The 27,959-nt window shown below is 35.1% G+C and overlaps 1 protein-coding gene across 1 annotated transcript in view; it reads right to left on the minus strand.

Annotated features, from left to right (window-relative positions):
- The window catches only part of GALNTL6 (polypeptide N-acetylgalactosaminyltransferase like 6), a 431,613-nt gene that overhangs the window by 249,674 nt on the left and 153,980 nt on the right, over positions 1-27,959 (minus strand). The window contains exon 2 of the mRNA XM_066317598.1: positions 19,853-19,961. Within this exon, the coding sequence (XP_066173695.1) occupies positions 19,853-19,961 (109 nt within the window). The remainder of the gene's footprint in view (positions 1-19,852; positions 19,962-27,959) is intronic.

The raw sequence follows: 27,959 nt of genomic DNA on the forward strand, positions 1-27,959 counted from the left end.
TTGTTCCCTGGCAAAGCACAGAATTTCCATTCCAGCCATTTATTCCCAAGTTAGTTCTCATCATCAGTCACTTGGCTTGCTCAGTACCTACCTCAGGCTACTATACCCCTGTCTCTTCCAGAAGGAGACCAGAGAACAAATAAAAGCACTTCAAAGAAAATCAGAAAATAAAAACCTTCAATTCTTCTCAACAACTTTTATTCTTACCATTCTTGCAGAGGATGCACTCTTCAGAGATTCAAAACCCTTTAAGCCTACCCAGGTTCTCAAGAACATATACCTTCCTTTACATCTCCTTGATCAGATTATAATGTGTCTATCCTGCTACCACCAGGCTCCCTCTTAAGAAAATACCTCCTTTTACCTGGGCTCTCAAAGAGAAATTAATCAGCTGAATTCAATAAATGATCAAGAGCATGTGATCCTCAGCTAATCAGGATCAGCTGCAGGAGTGGATAAAGAGGAAAGCAAGCAGAAGCTGAGCGAAACATCCAGTAGTATTCTTAAAGCCCATCAGCCTCTGTCACTGCCCTATTTCACAACGCACAAGACATTTGAAACACAGAATATGCAATTAATGGTGCTGTAGCGACTCAATTTTAGACTTTTTTTGGCTAAAACAGTACTTTTTATCCCCAAATTTGTGCATATATTTACAATTTCATTTAAATTCTTAATGAAAACAATTACTGTTACTTACAAAGGGGGGGGGATTCATTTCTATAATGAAATCCTTTCTGTTTATGTTACTTCATTGCTAACAGGTATTTTGTCATTTTTATCCCCCAAATGCATGCAACACAGTAACATAACACAAAACCTGAGACTAAGCTTCTATGTGAATCTTTATGATTTCATACTAATAATGGGGAAGAACTATGATACTAAAAATGCAACTAATGAGTCAAAGCACTACAATTCAATGGTACAATTGTATCAAATATGATTGATAATAAAGTAACACTAAGCTAATGTCAGTCAACTGAAAACATAGAAATTATAGCCCCTCTCTTTCAGCACAAATTCTACATAGATCAAAAGTAAGTATTTTAAGTGGCAATAATAAGAGATTTATCCACTGAGCTATTAAATCTATCTAACTTAATATGTGAACATTCTGAAATAAATTACTTATATGATTAAAACATACTATAAAATTTCTGTATATTCCAGCTATTTACCCTGTACAAAGAGATTAATTCTTGTTTTGCTTTTCTTAAATTAGTCCATTTGGTTCTTCAGGAGATGAGTATTTGTTCTAGGAGTTTTCTTCACAATATCCCTTGCCAGTGAAATTGAAGAGAAGCATTTTTAAAGTATCTTCCATTCTTCCCTATAAAATATGGAGCAATATCACTGTGCACAAACCAAAAGTATAGATAGCATGTTTTTTTATCTAGAGCAATTCAGGAAGGGGCAGAACATTCCCCTATCATGCTGTGCATTTGACCAAATTTGCTTTTCCACTTGTACTAAGTATAGCTATGAGCACTAGGTGTGAAGCATGACCCTTTCCTAACACTTTATTAAAATACACATGTATATTTGCACTTTTTTGAATGTCATGACTATTTCTCCCAGCTTTTTATTTGCTTGCTCTCTCACCCTGCAGTTCCTCCTGATTATCTAGGGATCATTAACTTGGGGAGCCATCTATCAGATCCAGCCGGAAGCAGTTTGCTAATTTCTCTAAAAGAGCTTTGGTAAAAAGTGACTATTCCTTATGAGTGACCTTTGAAGGAGAGAAATAGCTCAGAAGAGAAGCATTTTTTAAAGTACAACTTTTGAGTGATTGTTAAGCTTGAAGGATTCCCTGTGTGGAAAAAAGTGCCATGTATGAGCCTACTCAGCTTTAAAAAAACATCATAAACAGAGAAAACTCTTCTGTTATTGATTCACCTTCCCAGATGTCTGACAGTAATTTCTATGACTCCACAATGGCTTAGAGGTGGACCTATATGCCAGGATAAAAGCGGGAAATTTCATAAAGCAAGAAGAGTAAAATTCTGGTGAAAAGGACCCTGATAAGGCACAATTTTAAATGCAATTACTGGCTACAGAAGGCTACTTTAAATCTATTGATAGACAGGTGTAAGCCTCCTTACACTGTCTCTTCTGTATGACGGCAAACCAGCAATGCAACAAGGGTATAAAGTACTGTAGAAACTGAGAGTAAAAATACCTATGATGAAATATTTTTGTCTCTTGACATCTAAAAGGGGACTCATCCGAATGTGATGGATAAAACCAACTCAGCACTAAGAGTTGATAATAACTCTCTGAGGCTGGTTTACAATTGCAGTTATTTTTACTAATCATAAACTAATAACAATCAGAAGTTTCAGTTCAGGATTTTGATTTGTCGAGGAAGGGAAAAACCCAATAGCACAAGAATGATATATATATATATATTCAAACATATATGGGTCCAAAAATCCCATCAGAATGCTCCACTGCATGGGAAGCCTTACAGCAATGTTTAATTCATACAGTGCTGTCTTACCTTTGTGATTACAGAATTATTAGTCTGATTTTTAACTCAGTAATCAACATAAGCAAGTACTAAAATATGCTAGGTTTCCTCTTAAAGCACTATGATAGTTTTGGAGTTAATATCTCTACATTACTTAGTACTGTGTTATTTTAAGGGTTTTAATACACCATCTTAAAATGCTTCTCTGTTGATATTAACATAAAAAAAGGTGAAGTAAGATATTGAAGGCATCAAGATAAAGTACTGCCTTGGCCAACTACTCTATAAGGCTTTTTAGCCCTACTCAGGGATGTTAGTCTCCTAGGAAACCATACATGGTATACCTACCTAGCCTTAAAAATTTTCAGTTCTGTGCTTGACAACTTGTGGTAACTGATAGTTCAAGGACACCTCAGTTAGGCATCTCCTGCTTATGTATAATACAGATACAGCAGGTGGAGAATAAGCCCTCTTGTTCAACAGTTGGTTCAAAGGGAAGACAATTAAAGTGAAATAAGAAAATTAAAAAAAACCATTCTGTATACTCAGTACAAAAGTCTAATTGCAGAATAATGGCTCTGGATCAGCCACACTGGTATAGCTGCCAGACACTATAATTATAAATAGAACAGGAATATTGTTGGCAAACTAGATCAAGTGTAAATCAGTTTGAAAATGCAACAGAAGATGAGTTCTGCACTACTTGCTCAAAACTATAAACAGCAAATCAAAAGGCAACAGGTTCTCATTTCAGGGTCATTTGGGTTTTCTTTTGTGATTTTGTTTTTATAATTCAGATGAACATTATTTATAATTCAGTAGGCATGGTAAAAAAGATTGTCTTTGCCATATAAGTTCAAGAAGTTAAGCAACTGCTTGACATCTTAACACAGAAAACCAAGTGGATAAAGAACATAAGCCATTCAGCGACTGTGGGGAAGAACTGTGTACAAACCTGAATTATTTACTGTTTATACTCACTGCTATTAGTTTACTCAGGCATGACTACACAGCCATACCAAGCCAGGACTATAATTCACATAAGTGTTTAAGCACAGCCTTTAATTCAAGCATTTAACTCCAAACCAGTAGTAGGGAATAAGAATTCTCCATGTGCTAAATGCTTTAGTACCTATAAGGATTTTATTTTAATACGTGAACCTACAAATAATTAAGTCTTCTTATCTATAGGGCATTTTATCATTTTGGATAACTTAATTCTGCCATTCTTTAAAATATATATTAGGAATTATCTCTAGAGAGTCCACAGAGAATTTAGCACAGTTCGGCTGTGCTCATCACACATAAAATCCAAGCCCACCCTCTCTCATGGCAGTTCTCACAGTGAGAACAGAAGGCTAATCTTGTCCTAGAGCAGCCTTTCAATACAGAACTGAAGTCACATGAGGAGAGAGGGGTTGTATTTCTTAGCAAAGGTAGACAGAGAAACACAAATTCCAAATGAATGCAGTCACACATCATCCTCTAAGAAAGAAGTGTGAGAAATAAAATGGGAAATAAAGATCAAAAACAGAATAAAAAATTTGAGTCAGAGATCTTACCTAATTGTGACACATAAACTTTCACAAAACAAACCTTTTTCATCCCTGATAAGGCAACTGTCCAAGTCAGAGGGCAAAAAACTCTATTTAAATCAATATGTGGTATCTTTTACATAATTTCTGAAGTTTTCTGAGTGTGCAGTTCTATACAAGTCTCCCATTTTCACTGCGGAGATCAATTTCATATTATTTTGAAAAGTAAAACAGATTAGCAAGTCAAGCTGCCAGCACATTCTGCTTTTTTGGAAGTGAATTTGCCTTAGAGTACAAACAAAATATTGTATTCCTTATTTTTTCTTTTCCTCACAGACAGGAGAGTGAGGTGCAGAAATCACCTTCTCCTTTTATACTAGAAAAGGAATTGCTTGTTTTGAACAAATGCCTTTTGTGTTTTGAACATTTATGTTAATTTCCAATAAAATGGATGAAATTTTTAATTTAATAAATGCATGAATGATCTTTGACAATTTGTTATGCAGAAAGAAAATTAGAACTGCATGTCTCACATTAAAGTAATTCCTTTCATATCAAATGGACCTATCCAAGCTGCAAAAAATGTGTAGGTGTATATTTATATATACATAAAATGTTTTTTCAGATTGAAAGTAAAGAACATTTTTCTAACTGTATGAGCAGTAAAACAATCAAACAGGCAACCCAGGGAACTGTGGGATCCATGTATAGGCATGCAAGAAATGATAACATGTCTCAGAGAGACGATTGATACAACTCTGGTCATCTATTAAGGGTGGATCCCAACCTTAAGTTTCTAAGAATGCTATGAGAAATAGGAGAAGAACTGATGATAGGTTCCCTCAGAGTCCATAAAATTTGCATCAGAAACTGAAGCTTATCTCAATTTCATTTGACTTTTCCTAAACTTCTCAGAGTATCTCACTCAGTAGCACAATTTTATTACCCTAATTTATATTACAGGTAAAGGAATTTAGTTGATTTTACATCAATGGAAATAGGATCAAAAGTATCTTTGAAAAATTATTTTATCAGTACTATACCTTGTAGCAGCTTAAAAAGGAACTACTGCCACTGTTAGCGATACAAAAGGAGGAAGCAGGCAGCAGGAGGTCCAGCAGGAGCTCTCCACTTTATTTTTCTGACTCCATATATATATACAGTTTCACAAGAAGGCCAAGACTGGCTACACAGGTAGCCACCTCTTTGACCTCCTTGGTGAACACCACCATCAATCATCTTTCTCCTCCCGGAGGAGAAGCATGTAAACAAAAGATAATTTTCTAAAAACATAAATAATTTACTTGAAGCTGCATGAGAACAAAATGCAAACAGTAAAAAGCAGGAAAACTTGAGGCAACAAACTACAGTAAGATTTACAACACTTCTAAATACTAATTACATAATTCTGTCAAGGTCTGAGGCAAAATAAAATGTTTTTCCTCAACATTACGGACGTAATCAAATCTTACTTATGCAAAAACCTTGTCAAGGAAATCCTGAACAATAAGTTTTCAAGTAAGAATAACTTATTTATTTATAAATATTTATTAAAATTTATTAACTACAGTTTCAGTATCGAACTATGACAGAAGACAATCAAAAATTCACTCAGTTTTCTGTTATAAAGCATTAAAGTCCCTACTATTTTATCCAACTTCAGATGGCAGCAGTACATACAGGTTTTCTTTTTCCAAGGATCATGCCGTCCTTGGTAGTGGTCTAGAGAAGTTATCGGGAGCAAATATGAGGCTTTGTCCTCTCTGGATTGCTGCTACAGTAATATGATGTCAGCAGGAGAAATATGAACTAAATTGCTTCTCTCTTCAGGAATAGCTTTATACAAATGGCATAGCTTAGATGAAAAAGGGAGGAAAAACATATAACTTTAAATTTTGTTATTTGATTGCCTGCTCACATCCAGAACTAAACAGAAATACCTCAACAAAACAAACCACAAGAACAAAAATCCAAGAAAACCTCCAATCAACCAAACAGCAAAACCAATAAAGAAGAACTTGATCCTTAAAAAAATTTAGAAGTGTACATTCAAATTGTACTGTAGCTGGATCTTTGGAGTATTGTTTGCTTATCATTCACATGAGATAAAAATAATAGGAACATCTTACTAACACAAAATGAAATCCTTGCTTACAGCAGTGATGTGTTCTGCCATTCCTCAACCAGACTGGGTAGGAAGTAGGTAAAGGAAGAGCATTTCCCATAGAGGAAATGAGAGGGAGAAATAGGAACCTCTGAACTGTACTTATTTTGTGGATGTTTGAGAAGCACTTCTATAAAAAGAATATCCAACTGAAAAAAAAAAAAAAAAAAGTAAATTACAGCTTTGTAACTGCATTAAATCCAATTTCCAGATTTCCACAGACTTAACAGGCCTAGGCCAACTCTTCATGCTAATTTAAGATTATAACCTGTGTCAGACTGCAAAGAAAAAATGGCACAAGAGGGTTTTTTTTAAGACTTCACAAAACAGGAGAAACTGATTACAAATATTCTGTATACATCAAGCATTTCATCTGCATTTCTTTAAGTTGGAAACAAGAGAAAATGATACAAAATGACAGTAGATCAGGCTGAGCAGCACAAAAATGATGAGCAGTAGTGGCAGAGAGCAGAAGAATGATTGAGTGCACCAAGTGGAACAAGCAACAGCATCATCTGGCACAGTGTCAAAAGCCCCAGGTCACAGCACAAAGCCCTGGAAACTTCAGCTGGGGCTTGTTGTCTCACAGGACTCCACAGTTCCCAAGAGTAAGGCTGGCTTTGGCTCAGGAATGGGGAACAAACATCTGGCCTAGCTGTTGCCTTGACAAAGTGGATTGAAAAATTATTATTGTTATACTTTAGGAATTAGCTCTTATATGTTACCTGTTTATCTGTAATAAAATATTGTTTGCTGAGTTAATTAATTTGCAAGAAGAAAAAATTAGCTCTGTGCTCTTGAGATTAATTCTTGCAGGTATGTAGGCATTTTACCAGATGTCACATTAAAATGCCTTAACTGTTGGCAGTGGTGTCCTAGTGGAAAAGGGGCATTATACAGGAAACCATTGGAAAAATCCAAGTCTGCATCTTTCAAATAACCAATATGAAATCACTGATATAGAAACAAGTTTATCTCAATATATGAACAAGGTTTATCTTAAATACGTGCATTTTTCCAATTAGTCATTTTCAATTAATTAATCAATAATTAATTTCTAAATCTTACACCTGTGCTTTATGGAATACTAGAATAAATTACCCCCTCCCCTTTTTTCCATTCATTTGAAACATTAAAAATGCAGCCTCTAAATTTCCAACATAGACGTTGCCGAGTAAAAATACAGTGTGTATGTGTCGAGGGAAGTGATTACATTAAAATACATCATGAGGTAAAACAGTGGGATTGTTCTGTTTTAGCAGAAAAATGGCAGCATATGAACTCTGAAAAGTGAACCTTCCAAATGCTTGAATAAACATTTCATGAAAATAAGCAATGAAATTTTCTTAAAAGATATGGCGTTTAATATTTACTGCATGTACTACAATGGCTTGCTGGGTGGAAGACTGATTCTAACCCCCCATTTCCACTTTAATAAATCAAGCAAAAATAAAAGAAAAAAAAATCAGACTGTACTATTTGGTTTGTCCAGTGTATTTAGAATGCTGCAGTGTACAGTGCAAGATAAGCAGTAACACATGCTGTTTTGATATGAGTTGCTCTATCACTGCAGCTGAGAAGCAATATCCTCAGTAGTATTCTGCAGGCTGAGCTGAATCTAATCATAACTCTGTAGCCAAGGGATGCACAGTACATCTTCTATTTAGTCTAACTACTTATCACCAAATGCCACAGCCACCAGAATGTTTTTTTTCATTCAACATTAGAACAGACTGGCTGTAGACCATTAATCAGAGCCAAACACTGAATGAGCAATTCAACCATAAAAAAGGCTTCACAGTTTCATTTAGTAACTGAAGGTCCTGCTAGGATAAAAAGTATCTACTATGGAACACGACTTGAAAATAATCTACTAATAATGGGAAGGTATGTGTTTCAGTACTTAAATGAGTTAATTCATACAAAATGCCTCAAGAATGGCATTCTATTAGCCTCTAATACCAGGCAGTGTTATCTAATGAATGTGTATGGTCAAGCTGATGCCTTTAAAAAGTTCAGACTAAAGTGTTCATAACAGGGTTAGGTACAGGAACCAAACAGATCGACAAAATTAATGCAAATATACAGTTGCACAGGTAGTGTTTCAGAAAACGCCAAATTACAAAATGGAAGGCTAATAACAGCTGTAATTAACACAAGAGTTATCCTTGCTTCTCTATTTTTCTTCATTCTAAGACATTTTATAACTGTGTGTTATTTACCATTATACTACCACAGGAAAACAAATAGAACGTTCCATGGAACAAATGTCTTATTATGGAATAATATTTTTTTCTTTTTTTTTTCTTTTTTTCATGAGTTCAACCTAAACTAGCTCCAGAAGCTGGCTTTGTGGCTGCCCCATGAAGAAGATAGAATAACCTGTAAAAAATGAGTGTGAGTCAACAGTGTCCAAATAATGTAGTCACTCTTGTACATGAAGCATTATTCCATGATGTATCTCCTCCACAGAACACACAAGCTGTCACAGCTCCCAGTCAATTTGGATTTAACCTGCATGACCCCTAAAAATATCCCAAAACAGAACAAACCACAAACACCTCCCCAAGAAACAGCAACAACAAATATATAAATACACATACATTCATACATACATTTTACATACATACATTTACATACATACAAAAAATAACCATTCTTACATATGGCGATAGTAAATATTCACAGTTACAGGCAGGCCCAAGAAGCAGAACTAAGCCTTCTGATTCCCCACACGGTGACTCAGTGACAAGGACAAACTTTTTCCTTTTGTAAATCTGAGAAGAATGCAAATAAGCAAGCAGCATTTGCTCACTTGGGGCGTTTCTCAGGTAGTACAGAAATAGCTTATTGCTTTTTCAGGTCTGTTCAAATTTCTACATTTTAAGCTGAGTATGAAAATAATTATCAGGGATAATACAAAAAACAGGCACCCCTACAAATTCGGAGATACGAGAATTATTATCAAGGCAAGCAATATGAACCCAGATGAATGACTGAGACATGGAATGTCATGTTCTTGGGACTGGCCCGAGTAAGTCCTTCTGCTTTACTTATAACAAAACGCATTTTGTTCTATCACACTCAAAGCAACACTTTGCATTTCAATGCTCTTCTCCTTTTCATGTTTTCTTTTGGCAAATCAGACACATTACTCTTGTGAAAACTTTTGATACTATATATACTGCTCCCTATACTCACTATCACTGCACTTCCCAGCCACTGCCTTTCCTCCTTCTTATAAAAGATACTAATCCTGTAATCATTAGAATTGCCTTTTATCACTTATTTTCAAATGTATGGTTTTTAAAATGGTTTAAAATACATTCTTTATTTTAAAGAGCCTTACAAATGACTGACATTCCTGTGGTAAGGAGAGCCAAACTTAATGCTGGACCTGCTCTGAGCACAGCACTGCTTTCCACAGCACTTCTCCTCCCTTGCCATTGATTCACATCTTTCTCAATAATAAAAGTCTAATTAATGCCAACTATTTTTCAAATGCCTGACACAAATTTGAGCAAATTTCCTGTACTAAAGTCAACTGAAATTTCCAGTCAATATATGCTGTTGAATCAGGCAGAGGCAGAAGTGGAGACTTCATGAGGCACCTTCAGGATCTGAACAGATTTTCAAGTAATTAGTTTAAATATTTTCTATTCAAAAGGAAATATTTAATATTCTATTCTACTCATCACTTACAGAATACAACTAAACATTTATCCCAAGGCCACATTTATGCATAATTCAGTTGGAACACAATATGTCCATTGGGAACTTCTTTGAAAAAGTTAACTTATTGAAAACTGATGTCTGGATTCAGCCAAAAGTATTTCCTGATTTTTTTTAAAAAAAACCTGTTGATATCTGGGTTAAGAGAAGCAAATAAAAAATGTATTTTGAAAGCCACAATTTTAAAGTTGCAGTCTTTTTGCTCTTTTTCCAAATCTTATATAAATGACAGAACTTAACTAATATTAATAAAGGATATTCATGTTAAAAATTTTGCTTGTGAACCAAAACAATACTTTCCAACTTTATCACAGACAGAAAAAAGTGTCAAGTACCAGCTCAAAGTCTCATATGTACACAGCTTTAAATTTAAGGTGTATATAAAGAAAGTCCCTAAAAATTTCTTTCTCACTGAGGAAAAAAAAAAGTTAAATTCCATTGTGCATATTCATGATGACACATAGTAACTCTGAATTCTACTTATGGCTGTATGATCAAAAGCCTCTCAATAAATCCATTTATTGAGGAGAAAGATCTTAAGCAACCATGTTAAGAGAGCGAGCATACACAGCTCTCCATAACCACAGGAAACAGAGAAATAGGATGTAAATCAGATACTTACTTTAATTGTAGGTTTTGTTTCAGATGCATTACCAGAAATTACACCATTTAATTTGTTAAGTATATTTAAAACTAGAAAATCAGAAAGAAAAAAAATCACCACACCTCACATTTTCCAGAGAGGAATAAAACCCAGTTAGTTTGTCGGTTTTCCTGCTATTGATTCATCTCTGCATGTCCTATGATTTAACTTAGAGAAAGTGTTTCTGCATATACTTAATTTAATTTTTCCTGCACTCGCTTAAATAGTAAACCAACATCTTTACAATGGTGAGCGAAATTATGACAAAGGACTTGGACTGGATTAAGAATTGGTGTTTTACTGTGGTGATTTGACCCTGGCTGGATGCCATGTGCTCACCAAAGCCACTCCATCACTCCCCTCCTCAGCTGGACAGGGGAGACAAAATATAATAAAAGTCTTGTGGGTTGACATAAAGGCAGGGAGAAAGTCCTCACTAACTGCTGTCATGGGAAAAACAGACTCAAATTGGGGAAAAACTAATTTTTTGCCAAGAAATGTTCAGGGTCTCAAAATTTTTATGTATGACTTTAGAAGTCTCCAAAAAGGAAGAAAAGAAGATGAAAACATGATCTTTATCACAATTAATTACACGCTTTAAAAAGTTATTCATTGTATAAACTGTGGGGAAAAAAAATAATTTCAATAGCATTTCAATACTAAAGTGGCAGTATGTTAATAACTTGCTTAACTTACTCATTAACAGCAGCTAATTAAAATATCAGTCCTCCAGAACTTTAACTACTCACAGCTTTAACTCTTGTTGTGAAGCATATGAATTCTGGATTCTTTCCAGTATGATCATTTTAGTGAAAGCTGGGAAAAATCTATATAAAAAATCCAAATCAACTAACGATATTTATTTAGAGGCCTTTTTTCTTTTTTGTGGGACAATATTAGAACTAGATTAGTGTCTCAATGAAAAAATTCTGGAAGGATTCAATAACCAGAGTTGCTCAGAAAGGAGATCTGGGAGGACAACAGAATCAGCATCCTTTTAAAAGGATGGAGAATCAGCATCCTTTTAAAAGCCCTGTGGAGACTGCTCCTTCCCCACATTACATACCACTACTCACTGTGTTTCAGATCAGTCTCAGCCTTTTGTAAACTGGCATGGAATAAAAATGCAAGAAGCAAGTAAAAGTACCAGTAACCTCATATACATTAACAGTAGTTTCCAAAACACACACCAGCTATCCAATTACTTAGCATGTAAAATAGAAGTAAGGGTGAGGGTAACCTGAAATAACTTCAGCTGTCTTTTAAAAACATAAAAATGCAAACCATTTCACGAGACATTTCAGGAGAAAGACTGTTTCCATGTTTTTAGAATACCTATTATAAAACTTAAAGATGCATCTTGGTTTTTTTTTTTTTTTTTTTTTTTTTTTTTTTTTTTAATCTGAGCATTTTTCCGCTGAAACTCCTGGGAAGTTTTACTATTCACATTTCAGCATCACCCCAGAAGTTTTAAACAAGATTGCCTAAAAAAAAAAAGTTTAAAAGTTTACTTCTACCTTGTAGCCAGCAGAACTGTCACACAGGTTGGCAGAACAAAAAGTCACTCCCAGAAATGTATTTTCTTTTTCTACTTTCTTTATATTAGGATAAGGACAGACTCCCCCAGACAACACTTCATGTTACAAAGGGCAGACAACTTTATGTTACACAATCCCTGCCAAAAGGTAGCTCAGCTCCTTGAGAAGCAGTGATTACAGGGCATAATTTGATGAGCTAGTGTCTATAAAGCAAATTATAACAAAACAATCATACATCTCTGCCTTTTCACACATATTCCCTGGATGTCAGACAAATGGTTTCACTAGTCCAATAATTTTCCTCTGTCAGCTCATTTAATGAAAACAGGAAGGAAAAGAAAGTCACCTTACACATATTTCACTCATAAACTGCATTGAGATAACTATACTCCACTTCTGTACTTGCAAACTTAATTCATATCCTCAAAAGAAAGAAGCTATGACTGTAAAGTGAGCAGTATTCATTGGTTTGGTTGTTTCTTTTTTTAGGAATCCAAGCATCTTGTTGGCTTTTTGAAGACCAAAAGGCTAAAACAATACTCCATAATGGGTTTATGACTGCAACCATGTCCCCTGCTCCTCTCCTTCTTCTCTGTATTTGAGTTTTCACAGCAAACTAAACAAAATTTCCTTGTTCCACTGAGTCAAGCAATAATTGCTCTGAACTGACAAACTTGATAATTTTTAAACCCATCACAAGAGCTGATAAAAATCAATTTAGATGGTCTATAGAGTTCTCCTCCTCCTTACACACAGACAGGTCTAGCCTGAAGGTCTGTAAGCTGTTTGGTTGTTTCAAAGTCTCTCTGCAAACAAGCCCCGTGTTTTTGAAGACTATGCAGATAAAATCCCTTTTCCAGAAGTACTATGAAACATCTCTTTAAAAAACAACAAAACATGAACCCAAACCAGCCAAGCTATCTACAAAGAACTCCTAGTAAATATTACTTAGATAGCCCTGAAAATGGTAACACAAAGAGAAAGATGTCCAACACAGCCAAAACCCAAACCGGCATTCTAGAGTGCAACTCGCAAATTAAAAGATCCATTTTAGATTAGACCTCCTCTCATACCCTTCCCTCCCAAAAAAACCCCAAACACAAAACTTCCGAAGTCAAGTTTTCTCTTTTTTCAGGCAGCAACTAAAAAATCCCCAAGTATTACTCGTTAAATACATTCACCAATATCAGCTCTTGATCACTAATACTGATCTAAGTCTATGGAGACAGGTCTTCACCACTATACAGAACAGGTAATACTTGGGACTATCACAAGCAGATGGCATCTGCTGTCTTTTTTTTTTTTTTTTTTCCTTTAATTTTATTTCATGTTTGTTTAGACTTGTTTCATTCCTTCCTTCTTTTTAAAATTGTGTGAGCGCCCAAATAAACATTCAAACACAAGAGGAGGAGGAGGTACTAGGGAGTAAGCTTTGGTTTGTTAAGGATTTGAAACCACATATCCCTGCACAGATGAAAACATAGAGAAAGATGAAAACCTAACAACTTTAATCATTTTTCTAGGAGAGCACTTCTTGAACTTTGGATACCTGTTTCATTCAAGAATATATATCACTGATACAGTGAGAGTCAACAGATATTTCTTGCCAAGTTTCTGGAAATACAATTTTCTTCCTGCCTATCAAGCTAAAAATCAACACGCCAATTCTCAGCACAGAAAAGCATGCAGAAGATAATTTTCAGGGTTCTAAATAGCAGGAGTCATGTTATGAACTCTGCTTCCCCCTCCTCTGTCACCCTGGTATCTTTTAAAAATTAGCTTTCCAATTGCATTTAAATGCTTTAACTGATGAGTTTCCAAAGTGGGTGTCTGTGGCGGCGGGGGGGGGGGGGGGGGGGGGGGTGTGGTTGGGGAACAGGGAAGAACAGGAAAGGAATCACAATTACTTCAACCACAAAAAGGCCTCATACCTGGCCATGGCAACAGAGGCATTGTGATTTAAAATAGAAGCTTGACTTACAGCCAGCTATAAACTGTTTTTATGCATAGATATAAGTGGCAAGAGTTAGTTCTATCATGTACACAGTTTCCTGACAGAGACAAATTCTATACACCTGCAGCCTTATACTTCCTAGCTTCTTCTGCAGCAGTGTAATACGAAGTTGTAACTTGAGATCCAGTGAAAGTGTGTGCCCAAGCTACTACTTAGATAATACTGTGATTATGCCATTTCACAATCTGAGGAAGCCAGTCTAGAGATACCCACAGAAAACCTTAAGGCCTTGTGACAAAAACCCAAAACATCAAACTGAACTTTCAAGTTGTCAGGGTTTAAACTTCCTTTAGAAGGCCCCACTGAAAAAAAAATTCACTTCCCAAATCAGTATTTAGGAGCATAATAGTTTTATCTTGGCACCCAGCTCCATGCTGATCTCACTGTTTTCAAAAGGAAATCCAGACCATTAAAAGTGGTAGAATCAGATCACGGTGTGCAGCACTTTATTTATGGAGCAAATGCACTTTAATACGTGAAATACTTTATGTAACTGCAGTAGATTGCATCCATCTTTCATATTACACATCCTTTATGTGCTGTCTCCTTGACAAGCCATGATTAATATTACTGTTTAAATTTTTTTAATCATGTAAGACTTGCATTAAGATAAACTGACAAACATTTTTCTCTTTTACAAACAATACACTGTAAACTGCATGAAGCATATTCATGATTAATGCTATGAATAATTAAGTTATGACTGTTTATTGAGACCTTGGCTACACCATAGTTCCAATTGTACTGCAAATTCTCAAATTCTTTTTAAAGGAATTGCAAGTTCAAAGACCTAAATTCAATTTAGAAAACTTGTTTAATATGCAATTGTGACAAAATTCCCAGTGCATAATTCCATATGAAATATGGCATAAGTAAATCAGTATTTCAGTATACGCTTCTTTTCCTGCACAAGTTTTATTACATTTATCTGTGTAAGGATCACAGAGCTCATTTTTTTCATAGTCAATAAGGGAATTACAATTAATGTTGCTTTCTGTATCATGCTGCCTCAAATCTTCTAGAAGCACTCTGGCACTAGGCTTGGCAAGTTCTTCTGACTTTAAGGATGGGCACTATTCAAAATTAATAAGGATTAACCAAATATTTGAGCAGAAAAGGTGATGGAAAAGGATCACTAGTGCACAATTTCTTTAAGTGACACTGAAGTCATATTTCAAGTATTCACTACTTGTTATTGCTGTAGAAAAGTGCTCATGTCTTTTGCCTTCCTTTGACATTCTACCCAAGAATACAGAGCTCCAATCTATTTCCACTGTCATCACAAACATGTACAGGTCACTTATTTTTCAATATCTCTGCTTAGCTTGTTTATAAAACTAATCTGTATGAATGTTTGTTTGTAGAACTATAGAACATACTGTCTGTTTGTTTATAGAACTAATCTCTATGAAATGCCTGCACTGAGGCATGTAAAGGTCAAGATCTTTAAAATCCCCTTCTTCCAGTCAAGGTAACATTTTGAAGAAACAGAAAGGTAAAGATAATACTGAATACAGGAAAGAATTACAACCTTCATCCCTTCCCTCCTCATAAGGTTTCCACATTGTACTTAAATATACAAATAGGAGGAACAAAGACTGCAAATGGCTCATAACTGCTGGAATAGACACTAGGTACATGTTAAAAGGTTTTTCCTTTGAGACCTTATTAGCAGACAAGACCAAAATGGCTCAAAATCAAACATGAAAGTATTGACAGCCATATCTCTGAAGTCACTTACTCTATTCCTTAGCCAATTTCTTTTGAAGACAAAGGGTTTTACAAATTTATATTTTCACAGCTTCTAATATTTCACCATTCTCTCAGAAATTAGTTTATTATACAAAATTTTCAATCCACCTCATAGAACATAATCATTTCAGCATACACATGCAATCAGACAAAAAGTATCTCCAAAGCATTATAAAGGAAAATATAAAAGACTGTATTTAAAGAATAAAAACTGAAAACAAAAAATACTTGCAGTATATAGTCTTTCTATGTGTATCGTATTGGCTATTAGTATCACTGATAAAACTGATTACACGCTTTCAGAAGTAAGATCTTATGATCTAGTCAATCTGTTACCCTTTTGTAGTATTTCACATTGGAAAAATTATCACTTGTAGTCAGAAATAGGTTGTCATGATCAGAAACAGCACCATATTTGAATATAAACATTCAATCTGCACTCCTTAAAAAGCCCAGGAATCACACACATAAATCCATCCTCCTCCCTGAGAAGGGTTGTAATTCATTGTTACTGCTACTACTCATAATTGATGATAAAGCTGAGAATTTCTTCAAATAAATAAAATAACTTTCAGAAATGGAGGAACAATGACACTGACTGATTCTTGAGGATTTTTATCTCACTACCCAGGACATAAAGACAGAGGTGAAACCAACATGATCTCTTCTCATGGATGCTTCTGAATTACTACCTTGGGCTTTCACAGCCCTCTCTCCTGAGAACTTCATCGCTCATGGGTGCATTGAGGGATCCATGGAAAAACCAGTGCTATTAAAGCCACAGAAGCTGCTGTGCCCCTGAAATGAACATCTTGGAAGAAATGTTCTCAGAGTCCTCCCTATACAACTGAAGTAGGGAAGTCTCCGATGACACAAAGAAATGGCAATACAGTAACTATATTGTAATAAAGCCAGGGGGCTCAGCATCCAGGGTCTCTACTCTCTGTAGGGACACGGGTAGATTTACAGTGCCCTGACACAACAAGAATTGCTGTAGCTGGGCTAAGACACACACCAGGAGCTACCTTTGTCATTGCAGGCTGAGTTCATGTAGGGTGCACCCACCACTCTGAAATTCAACACAAGAGCACTCTTCTGATATACAGAAGACATTGTTTATTACTTACCAAAACAAAAGCTGACAGATGTAGGATTTGCATTTGTTTACAGTTCTCATATTTTTAATGCAAATTAAGCATATTATTCATCAAAGCATGTCATCAGTTGTATTCCCAATGGAAAAGAAATTAATAGAAAGAGATCTTATTTTAAATTCTGATTTCTTGTCAAAAAGTTGGCATAACCTATCAACTCCAATGAAGTCAGTTTCTCTGATTAGCTTATTTTGTTACCCTCCCAATCCATTGTAATATCTGATTGACTTAATGGCTCACTTTAGAAAATGCAAGCAATTAAACTTTTTTTTTTTCCTTTCAAAGAATCTATCACAACTGCTTAGTTAGGAATTACTTTTTTTTTTTTAAGGTCAACTTTTGCTTTCCTTTTCCTATCTTTCAGTCAATGGCTTTGACCTAATGACAGAGTAATATTCAGAGAAGAATGGAAGTGATCAGGATGACTGAAAAACTAATTTTCATTCACTACATCTATTCTGTACTGATAAGATGATAAGAAGTATATTTAAGTCATTATATATTCCTTTTCCGACATTGCATAAATCAGGGCTTGGATAAATGGGAACTAAATGGGTAAGTTCCCAGTTCCACCAACAGTGTAACAACTAGAACTTCTGCAACCCAACAACATTTCCCCATCTTCTTGAATTCTTCTATCAAAATTAACCAACCAGTATTGTCAGAACCAGTTTGGAAGTCTTTACACATGTTTTATATTAAGTTCTGGCTATGTGCAAAGCCTTGCCTCTCCATCCTTCAAGCACCTTTAAGCATCATAAGCACACATTTGAACCTCAGGTGTTCCAACAAAGCCCAGCAAAATCAAAAGCAACACAAGCTCATTTCAGAATTTATATGTAAGATCATTTGTCATTCTAGTGACTAAAAAAGATGAGCTAAAACACTTTAAATAAATAGAAATAATTAGAAGTAACCTTTTTCTTCTGCATGTCTTGCAATAGGCTTTATTCTTGACTTCAAGTGGAGAGGCCATTCAAATTCAGAAACACAGGTTTCAATTGGTGGAATGAAAAGCGATCAAAATACTTGGCCATGAAACAGTAGTAGTCATGAAGAAACTAGTACCTCTCCACAACTAGAAATTATGAAATTCACATTCTCAGTGCTTAGAGAACCGTAAGCTTTATGGATAAAACAGCCAGACTGAATTAAAAAAATACTTCACTGCTTTCTTCTTTTCTGTACAACAAATAGTGACTTCCTTTCCTGAAATGTCCCAAGAAGCCCTTTCACATCAGGTTTTCAGATAGATTTTTAACTAACAGTGTATTTCAGCTAACATTTCTAGGAAGCGAAATTATATAGTATGTCCCGAAGGAGACACTGAGATGCTCTAGCTTTGCATTTGTATTACCATATTGTGATTTTCAAAGAAAATAATATTAAAAGGTATTTTAACCTATTGAACAATGATGGCAAATATAAAACTTTGAAAGCTATCTCTAAAACATCAAACTTAGCAATTCGTAAAAAAGAAAAAAAGTTTAATTAAAAAATGTAGATAAGTCAGAATATCTCAATATTCACATGCTACCACATGTTAGGTTACCATGTTATGTTTAAGACTGGGAATGACTGAAACATATGGGGTCCACATTACATTTTCAGAAATTAAAAGTACATTGCCAGAGCATCCATGCATGTTCATTCCAACCAGGAAACATGATATTCCTCACATATATGCAAGTTTCCACATACATGCTGCTTTTACTTTGTACATTCTTACATATTTGTCATTTTACATTTAGCAATTTGGAACACAGCAATTACAGATAGGACAACTACCAAATTCTCTAGAATAATTTCCTTTCCCTCCCTACCTTTTTTTATCTCCGAAGCACATGTAGGAGGAAAGGATAATTTCTTTAGTTAGTGATCAAGATTCAAAAGAGAGAAAAAGAGCTCACAAAATTAACATACACTTGCAATATTTTACTAGTTCAGGCTCCTGCAAAATTAAGTACTTACCAAGTCTTAGGAATCCGTCAACAAGATTCAGTTATAGAGATATTCTGGGGGAGGTTTTGGCTGTCTTAAGACAGTGGGATCAAGACAGCATAATTTGTTTTACAATAGTAGATCAGCCTTGTAAAATAATGACTTTCAAACACTGTTTAAGGTGTAATTCAACTGCTGTTTCTCTTCCTTCCTTCTAATTTGATTCATCTTATGTTGAATAGTTGTGCATTATGTTGTAAAAGAAGAATTCAAATCTGAACATGCTCTGACGACAGAAAGAGGAACACAAACCATATTCTCTGCATGTATGGGATGCAGCATGTGAAGGTATATTAAAATTATATTACTCACCATAACAAAGTGTCCTTCAGTCTATTTGCAAAAACTATTTTCTCCCATTTTCAAATAGCTGCAGATTGTCAGAATGAGCCAAAGTTGCTTTAGCAAGACAAAAGGATTGGAGTTTGACAGTGGTAAAAGTGTCAAAGGTTCTTAGCAGCTATAGGTATTGAACTGAGGTTTTGTGCGTTGATTCAAGGACGATTTGGGTTTATTTAAGACATATGTCCTTTTGCAAAACAACACTCAATTTGGTCACAGTCTGACAACTGACTTCAACAAGAAAAATAATCTGTTGATAACATTTTTGCTTGTACAATCATTATATAGTTACTAGCAGGAAACATTGTCACTTGGCTGCTTTCAGAGATAAGGTATTTGTAGTTGGTCTGACCTCTCAATTCAGAACATAATGTCCTTGTGACACTGCTGCAATCAAAGAAAAGTTGCTAGGAATGCCTCCTAAAGGACTCAGAAGAACAAATAGTCAGAGAGAGAAAGAATGAGTAAACAAACCACTTTAACTTTTTCTGAATTCATGTATACCTGAACGCATAGCATCTTTTTGAATGCTCTCATAATCATGCCAGTCCTTCCTTTTCAGGCCATCAGTCCAGGTAAAGAGCTGTCCATCTCCCAGCCCCAAAGGAAGTGTCTGTGAAAAGAGTAAATAAACAAGCAAATAAATACACACTTACATATGTGGTTCATGTTATCACAGAGGAACACTCATAATGTGGCAGTAGCCATATTTTGTTTATTCAGTGCAAATATTGAAACTTTACTGTGGTAAATGTAGATATATTTCTAAATACTGTGAGAAAACAGTGAATTTAGTTCTTGACAAGCAATTATTTGGAGTATATCAAACATCTGGAGCTTAACATTTCTCTTTGCAGCAGTGTTCCGATATGACTGCTTGGCAAGAAGCTTGTGGAGATTAAACGGACCACTTAAACTGAACAGGTTTCAAAAATGCCTTATCCTTCAGTAGGTGAAGGACTTTGATTTTTTCCTTAAAGTATCACTTGTGCAAAATTGGAGTTACAGTTACTTTGCACTTCACAATGTTCCCCTTTAATTTTTTTGTAAGTTTTTTTTTTTTTTTTTAATAGCTGCTACTAAGTTGTTATTCACACAAGGTCAAAGGACTGCATCAAGGGCACGGAGCAAAGAATTTCTCAAAGCACTTTCAAATCCTATAGATCTTCACAATAAGCAATAAGGAGAAAACACACCACCACCGCCACCACCCCCACAGAACACTCAGAAAAAGAAACCCTTATACAATGTATAGTTGGTAAGCTGACTTCCCCTTTCCAAACCCCAAATTCCTAGATAAAAGTAAAAACTTTTTGCTTCTAAGAAAGATTATCTTCCTAGAGGTTTGTTTTTTTTGTTTTTTTTTTTTTTTTTTTTTTTTTTTTTTTTTTTTTTTTTTTTTTTTTTTCCCCCCCCTCTTGATGCTTTCTGCCAAGAGCTAGGATTTTTACGAAAATTTGGAACCAAAACGTACCATTTGAAGTACCTGAAACATAGATTCATTGCTAATAGGTATAACATGGAAACTCTAGCTCTGGTAATTTAAAGTTTAAATAACTAAGTTGTCCAGAACAAAAGTCATATATGAAATGCATGCCAGAAATGTTCTCAAACTTCTGAGAAAACACATTCAAAAAGCAGTTCCAGGGACACAACATCTGATCAGCCTTCTAGCAGGAAACACTGAAAGCCCTACAAAAATCTCATGCCTGTAACAGTGAAGCTTTGCACTTCATGTTTGAAGTTTGTAAATCAAATGAATACTGGGCTCAACCATATTCTCTAACTGATTTTACACTACTGGCTGCACAGAACTGGATGACACTCACTGACTCTAAGGGAAATTGTCCCAGCATGTTCAGTTAGGGTTTCTTTTTTCTAGGACAGACAAATATTAGCCAAGCTACTCGATGCAGATCTGGTTGCTGGGCCTTCCTTAAAACTGGGTTTCAAAGGCTTTTGGATTTGTACATAAGAAGTGAAGAAAGCCAAGCATGACTGGTTACCTTCAAGCAAAGAATGCTAGAAATCCTGGTTGATAAAGATTTATGCTGAAAATATCTGCTTTGGGTCAGCTGAGAATGCTGGATATTGAGGGCAAAGTGTCGTAAGCTCAATGCTCTCCAACAAATCCCTGAATACTGAGGAAAATCCATCACACTCTGCTAGCATGGCCTACATTTCTAAGTTTTAGTATTAAAGGTAACCTATGTTATATAATGCAAAACTGCAATCTAGTTTGTTTATTCTTCTATTACCACTTTTGCAGATGTATTCCAAGAAAACACTGTTGTCATATTTTAATATGACAAAAGTCAGAGGCTCACACGTAAAAGACCTGAAGAACTTAATACATCCTGATAAAAATATGTCAGGTTATCAAAATACCTAACCTTTCATGTCATTAAAATGAGCTCATTAACTTCAGTAATTTTTGAGTTCAAACAAGGCTAATGTTCTAATAGAAATATTAAATTGCTTGGGTTTTAAAGTTAAAAGCATAAGGTAGAACACAGGCTGCAACAGCATTAATCATGATTCTTAGCCACGAATTTCTAAAATAATCTACTCTGAAGCAGTAACTGGTTCTTTAAAAGTCAGACCCAGACAGATTCACTTCAATTAAACTTGTACCCTTCTCAGTATGGGTACAGCTGGTGTGAATCACTTGGCTCCAAACACGCAAGACTACTGAAACTATCAAAAGCAGGATGAAGTTTACTTTTGCAACCTTTTACTCCTGTGTTGGCTTGTTTTCCTTAAGTAGTTATTGAAATGGCAAGTTTGCAGAACACTGAAAAAAAAGCCGAGTAGTAGAGTTTACAGCTGGTTTCCTGTTATCTATTTGCATTTTGATGCCATTACTCTTTAAAAATAATAATTACATGTAGTTACTTTACCTGATAGCATTTACAAGTCTAATGTACCAGGAGACTCTCTTGCAAGCATAATACAGTTAAATAAATATATCCACTAAAATTAATGTAGCAAAAAGACAACCATAATCCAAATATCACGACAGACAAAAAGTAGTGGAAGTCTTGCTGTGGCTTATGTTTTAGAAAGGTAACATTGCCCTAGGAGGAAACAGGAAACAAACTTGGTGCCATTATATATATATTGGTGCCATTAGAAGTTCCTGTTTAACAACTGAGAGTATTGTTTGGATTGTTGGGATTTCTTTTTAATAAATCCCTTAACTCCCTCATATTGTACCACGGCAATTTTTCAGCTCTAACGTCCTTTCAGTGTAAGGGGAATTCAATAGAATGGTCTCATGCGCCACTTCATAAAACCAGTATTCAGACAGTGCCATCTCAATGCTGACTGAACACTGTGACCCCTACAGGGACTGGACTTCATGAAATTCACTCTGTGTACACAATAGTTTCACCTGTGCAGTGAGCATGAAACAGCACTTAGAAAGGGATGAGGAGTTACACAGACAATCTCTCTGGGAAGTGCAAGAGTTTTGCAGTGCAAGTTCTTTAGCTCTGAAGGAATCTGAACTAAATATCTCCCTTGTCAGCAACTGAAGGATGTTTTTTTTCTTTTTTTTTCCAAGTTGCTATATTGTTTAACAAGATACAAAAGCACTTGAGAAAATGCATTTCTCCATTTCACTTCTGCCTAAGGGTAAACAAATTGCATTTTGAAAGACCTTAAAACAAAGTTTCTGGATTTTTTTAAAACTGCTAAAAGGATCCACTGTAAAACTCTAAGTATACTCATATGCCTCTTTTATCCAGATGATAATGACTGGAAGAGCTCCCATTTCTAAAGCATTTCTAGCTGGAAAAGGGTAAAGAAAAGAAAGAAGATAAAAAATGTAGTATTCTTATTCTAGCATTTGTCTTCTACCGACATACTTTTCTTTCTCAGTTCTCCATCTTTTTTGCTACCGTGACAATTTAAACTGTTTTGCATCAAACTAGAAGCAGCTCTGGTTTAGACAGACACAGGCTGACTAGTGTAATGGCTGGATAATAACAAGCACCAAGTGTTGCTATTTGTAAGTGCATACAAGAGAGCCTATACAACTTTACATCCCATCTCAGAACTACAAGTTCTGAGTAGGTGAATATGACATCAGAAGATGGAGTGTGCTAATGAATCTGGATTCTGAATTTTTGCTGAACACATATTTAACCATAAACTGATGAAATAAAATTAACCACAACACATAAGTTCAAATGCTAAAGAAGGCAACAAAAGAAATTCTTCATTTTAGAGGTAATGTATAAACAACCAGATGTAAATTATTAAATTTATGCTATAAAACGCTTAATGAATTCAGCATAAAAATGAGTTTAGGTGTTTAAACAAGAATCCAAATAAGGTTGGGTTCCAACCCATAAAAAGAAAAATTGTATCAAGGATTATTATTTTCTGTCTAAGCAAATTACTGAACCATACATCATAGGAGACATGGTATTCTGGAAATACACATTTGCTATTTGCATATCCTGGGTTTTTATGTACTTAAATGGCAGCAACACCCCAGGGGTAGTGTGAAGTGTTAGCTCTATGTGTGCCTGTAAAAGCAGTAGTAGTCTTTTGGTATACGTAAGGGTGCTAGAAATGGAAAGTATGACTTCAGAACATTATGGTTCCTTCCAACATATGAAGTAAGGCTTTATTTCTTGGAAACCAAGACATAGGAAAAGAGAAGACTCAGGCAAACCTGTCCCTGCTTTCCCCCAGCACCTCAACCTGACACAAAAGTAAAGCTTACATGTATTCTTTATTGACATAGCAATACACATGAGTGAGAAAACAGCTCAGCTGAGTAGCTGAAACAAACTCAGGGTTTTCCCCTCCAAAAAATTTCTCTAAGTCACCCACAAATAGTGCAGTCTGCCCCTACAGCCTTTAGCCTCAAACTCATGAACCATTTTCATCAATGCAAAACTATTGCAGTAGCAAATATCCCATTGCATACAAAGTGTTGGATTTTGACTGACTGTCAAAAAAATCCTACAACAATTTATCATCCAAGCATTTGTTACATGTAGTATGAGCCTCTGAGTTACACATTTTTAAGTGTTTCAGTCCAAAGGAATTACCCACCTACAGGAACATTACATACAGTGTCTGCCTTACTATTTCATTTTCACATTAACCTCAAGTCTTTCGGGATGCAAGACTGATATGGTACTACATAAACTGAGAAGACTCTTCTCCTCCAGAGAAGACTTAACATCTGGTTCAATTACAGAGAATATGATAAGCACAAAAAATAGTGCAATTACCAAAAACTCACTCACAGACTATTAGATCCCTCAGAGAGGGAAAAAAAAAGCTTCTCTACTTTGACATTTGAAAGCTTGAACTAAGAAACAAGTGCTTTCATTGAATAATTCATTTATTTTTAATTTCACTCTGTAGAGGCAGACAATTAGAGAGGACTCAGGCAAGGGAAGAGGATATATCAATTGAAATGCACCTTTTTTTCTTTTTTTTAAGAAAAAAGATATTACAGAAATTACAGATTTACTTTGAGCCTGAAGATCTGCTCACTGGCTCTAGGGACATTTTACTAAACACCAACATATAACTGAATACTATACTAACAAAACATCATATAATGATCAGCATAACCACTTCCAACTATTTAATGAATTTTAGGAAATAATCTTATTTAGACATAAGCACTTGTTCGCACTCAGGAAAAGACACACACAGGAAATAAAGGCAGTGAAGAAGTACTTAGACACCTTTGGGGATATTTCACAAGCATAAAAATAACTACTCTTTGATTCCTGCTATTGTTCTTGGAATAAAAGCTTCTGTATAGTGTTTGTAAACAGTGTTGTGTAAAACACATAGTTCACTACTTTTTTTGTATCCTTCTAAAACTGATCGTTCTTAGGACTCTAAGCTCTGAGGAACTACTCTGACCAAAAAAGACAATAATAAAAGAATCAGAACTCACTGGACAATTAAATTCATTCCTTCATCAAAATAAAATTAAGTACAACTATTTAAAGAAGGGTATCACTGCATATAATGCCACATATTCATTATAAATCAGTTGCAAAATCACGATGTTTATTTACCAAATTTCTCTTCTACTATTATCAAAAGTATATGAAGGCAGACATTCTCATGAAGCTTCATCCCCAGCAGTTGGAAGAGTCATGAAAAATTTTATTTTGAAAGATTTCCCCTTTTTCTGATTATGGTACATTTTAGCACAAGACCATGAAAGTGAAATCTTAGCAGCCAAATCTTAAGTTAAGTGCTCAAGCAAAATCCATCCTGGTGAAGTGCCTGGGCGAGGATATTAAAGATGAAACCAAAATATTATTTCCCCTAATGATGTACTTGATGTAAAGTGGCCTGATCTTTGGAAAAGATAAAAAATCCAAGCATCACACTATCTCATCTCTACCCCTTCATGCTTAAGCACTGAACACGGCCTGTGTGGCTCTTCTCTCCTGCATCTCTTCTGTGTTAGACTGAAAACCAAAAAAGGGCCCATATCTCAACTGAGATCTAAGTATGAGTACCACACACAGGGAACAGGTACAATAACAGCCCTTAAGTGCTCTGAAGCTCCCATCACCATAGTTGGCCAGTAAAATGTACAGTACTATTATTTGCTATCAAGAGAAGGTGGTAAAGACTCTAAATCTAGAATGTTTCAAAAATAACAAAAAAATGGAAATACATTCAGACATAATTACTGCCTTTTATTTTTACTCCATTTTTATGTACTTTTAAAACATTTTAAAAAATGTGAACCTGAATTGTTTTCCATATCCTTGGCTTGAAGCCATATAATAGAGACTTCAGGACATGATGAATTTCTTCATATGCTCAGATTTCCTGTGCCACTTATTTGTTATGCCACAGCAAATAAGTGTTCATTGCACTGACATTTACATTAGTAGAAATAATTAGCCTAGCACATCAAAAAAAGGGCAGCACTTGATTTAGTCTGCGACATCTGAATGACTCAAGGTTATTTCATTTTCGAAACACTTATATCACAATTTTTGTGCTTGTAGATTCTAGATTATCATGGACAACCCAGTAGCATCATGCCATCAATTCCAAATCAAAGCTGTTAATAATGTTATTTAGAAAATGCCAAGCTCCCCAAGCATTTCATTACAGAGACTTTTATAGACAGATATAAAAAGCTGTTATTGCTGCACTATGGTTATATATTTCAGGTCACAAAACTGCAGCAAAAAAAAGATTAAGTTAAAACATGAGCACTCCAGAGGAGTTTCTACTCCATATCTGTTGAATGTGAAATATCATAAATTGAGGAAGGTGACCTACAAAGTCTGGCAGTGAACCCTGGCTTTCCAGATGACACAATTCAAATTGACTGTAGGACAAGAGGTAGAGTCTAGACTTAAGGGATAATAAAGAAAAAAAAACCAAAATAAAAGTAATTAAAAAAATATTTTTCAGACTATGCAACTCCCATGTCTTTCTACCCGCTGATAGATTTGCTCAATAACTAAAACACATAAAACTATCCTCTCTTGTTTTATTTTCACTTGTCTCATTTCCAGTTCCAGGAAAAGAAACCAAACTCAAGTAACATGAGTGTCTGTGATGGACTTGAATGAACACAGGCTGACCATGTGCTGCTTCTCCAGGTCTTCTTCTTGAACTGAAGAATGTGCTGTACTTTGACAGCACAACAGCGTCAGCTTGCAGAAGAGCCTGAAACCATATTGGACTATTTGTTTTCAGGAAATCTAAAAATCATACTTGAAATACTGTTAATGCTGAATTCTTTTAATAACTACCTTTTCAGAAATTATTTTTAACATCAAAAGACCTGAAAGGGATTTGAGGAGACTCAGCAGGATTTTTGCCAGTATTGGTTAGTTTTGAACCAAAAAATATCTGTTTTAAGACCATTCTGGCAAACAACATAAACAATGGCTTAGAGTAACTCCTGGAAAAGTATTATATGCTAAGTTTCTGGGGTGTTTAACTATATGCCACATAGATACAGAAAATTTTACGAATGTTTTTATATAAACAGCCTTCTTCTCCTAAAAAAACCTAAAAACAAACCCCGAAAACCAACACAAAAATCAAAAACCAAAAATCAAAACAGAACCCTATGTTCATGGAAAGAAACACAGTGTTAGTAATTCTTAAATTTCTAAAAGGCTGAATAATAAAAACACGATATTGCTTTTTCTTAATAGACTCCTCATATACATATTTTTCCTGAAGTTTAGAAAAATGTCTTTAGATTTTTACTATGCTAAGTGTCACTGTTTTGCATTGGCTATGGCACTAACTTAAGACAAAAAGTGCTTTTGCAGGATTCAAGTGTCAAGTGTTTTTAGCAGGAATACATTTCTTGCTTTATTTGTTCAGTAGTGATTAAAAATCTTATTGCCTTATGACAACTTCGGATGTAATTTGCCTTTGCATTTCCTTTATTAGAAGAGCATTCTCACTTAGGAAACAGATTTATAAACAGTAAAGAATGTTCACTACAGTTAGGTTACCCCTAATGAGTGAAATTCAAATTATGTGTTGCTTCATGAGGTAACAAGAATAAGTTTAGAAGAATTTTATACTTTTTTTTTCTCCTCTGGTGCACCTCTTATAAAAATACAAGCTGCAT

The sequence above is a fragment of the Sylvia atricapilla genome, chromosome 4 (assembly GCF_009819655.1).
Source record: "Sylvia atricapilla isolate bSylAtr1 chromosome 4, bSylAtr1.pri, whole genome shotgun sequence".
NCBI classification, from domain to species: domain Eukaryota; kingdom Metazoa; phylum Chordata; class Aves; order Passeriformes; family Sylviidae; genus Sylvia; species Sylvia atricapilla.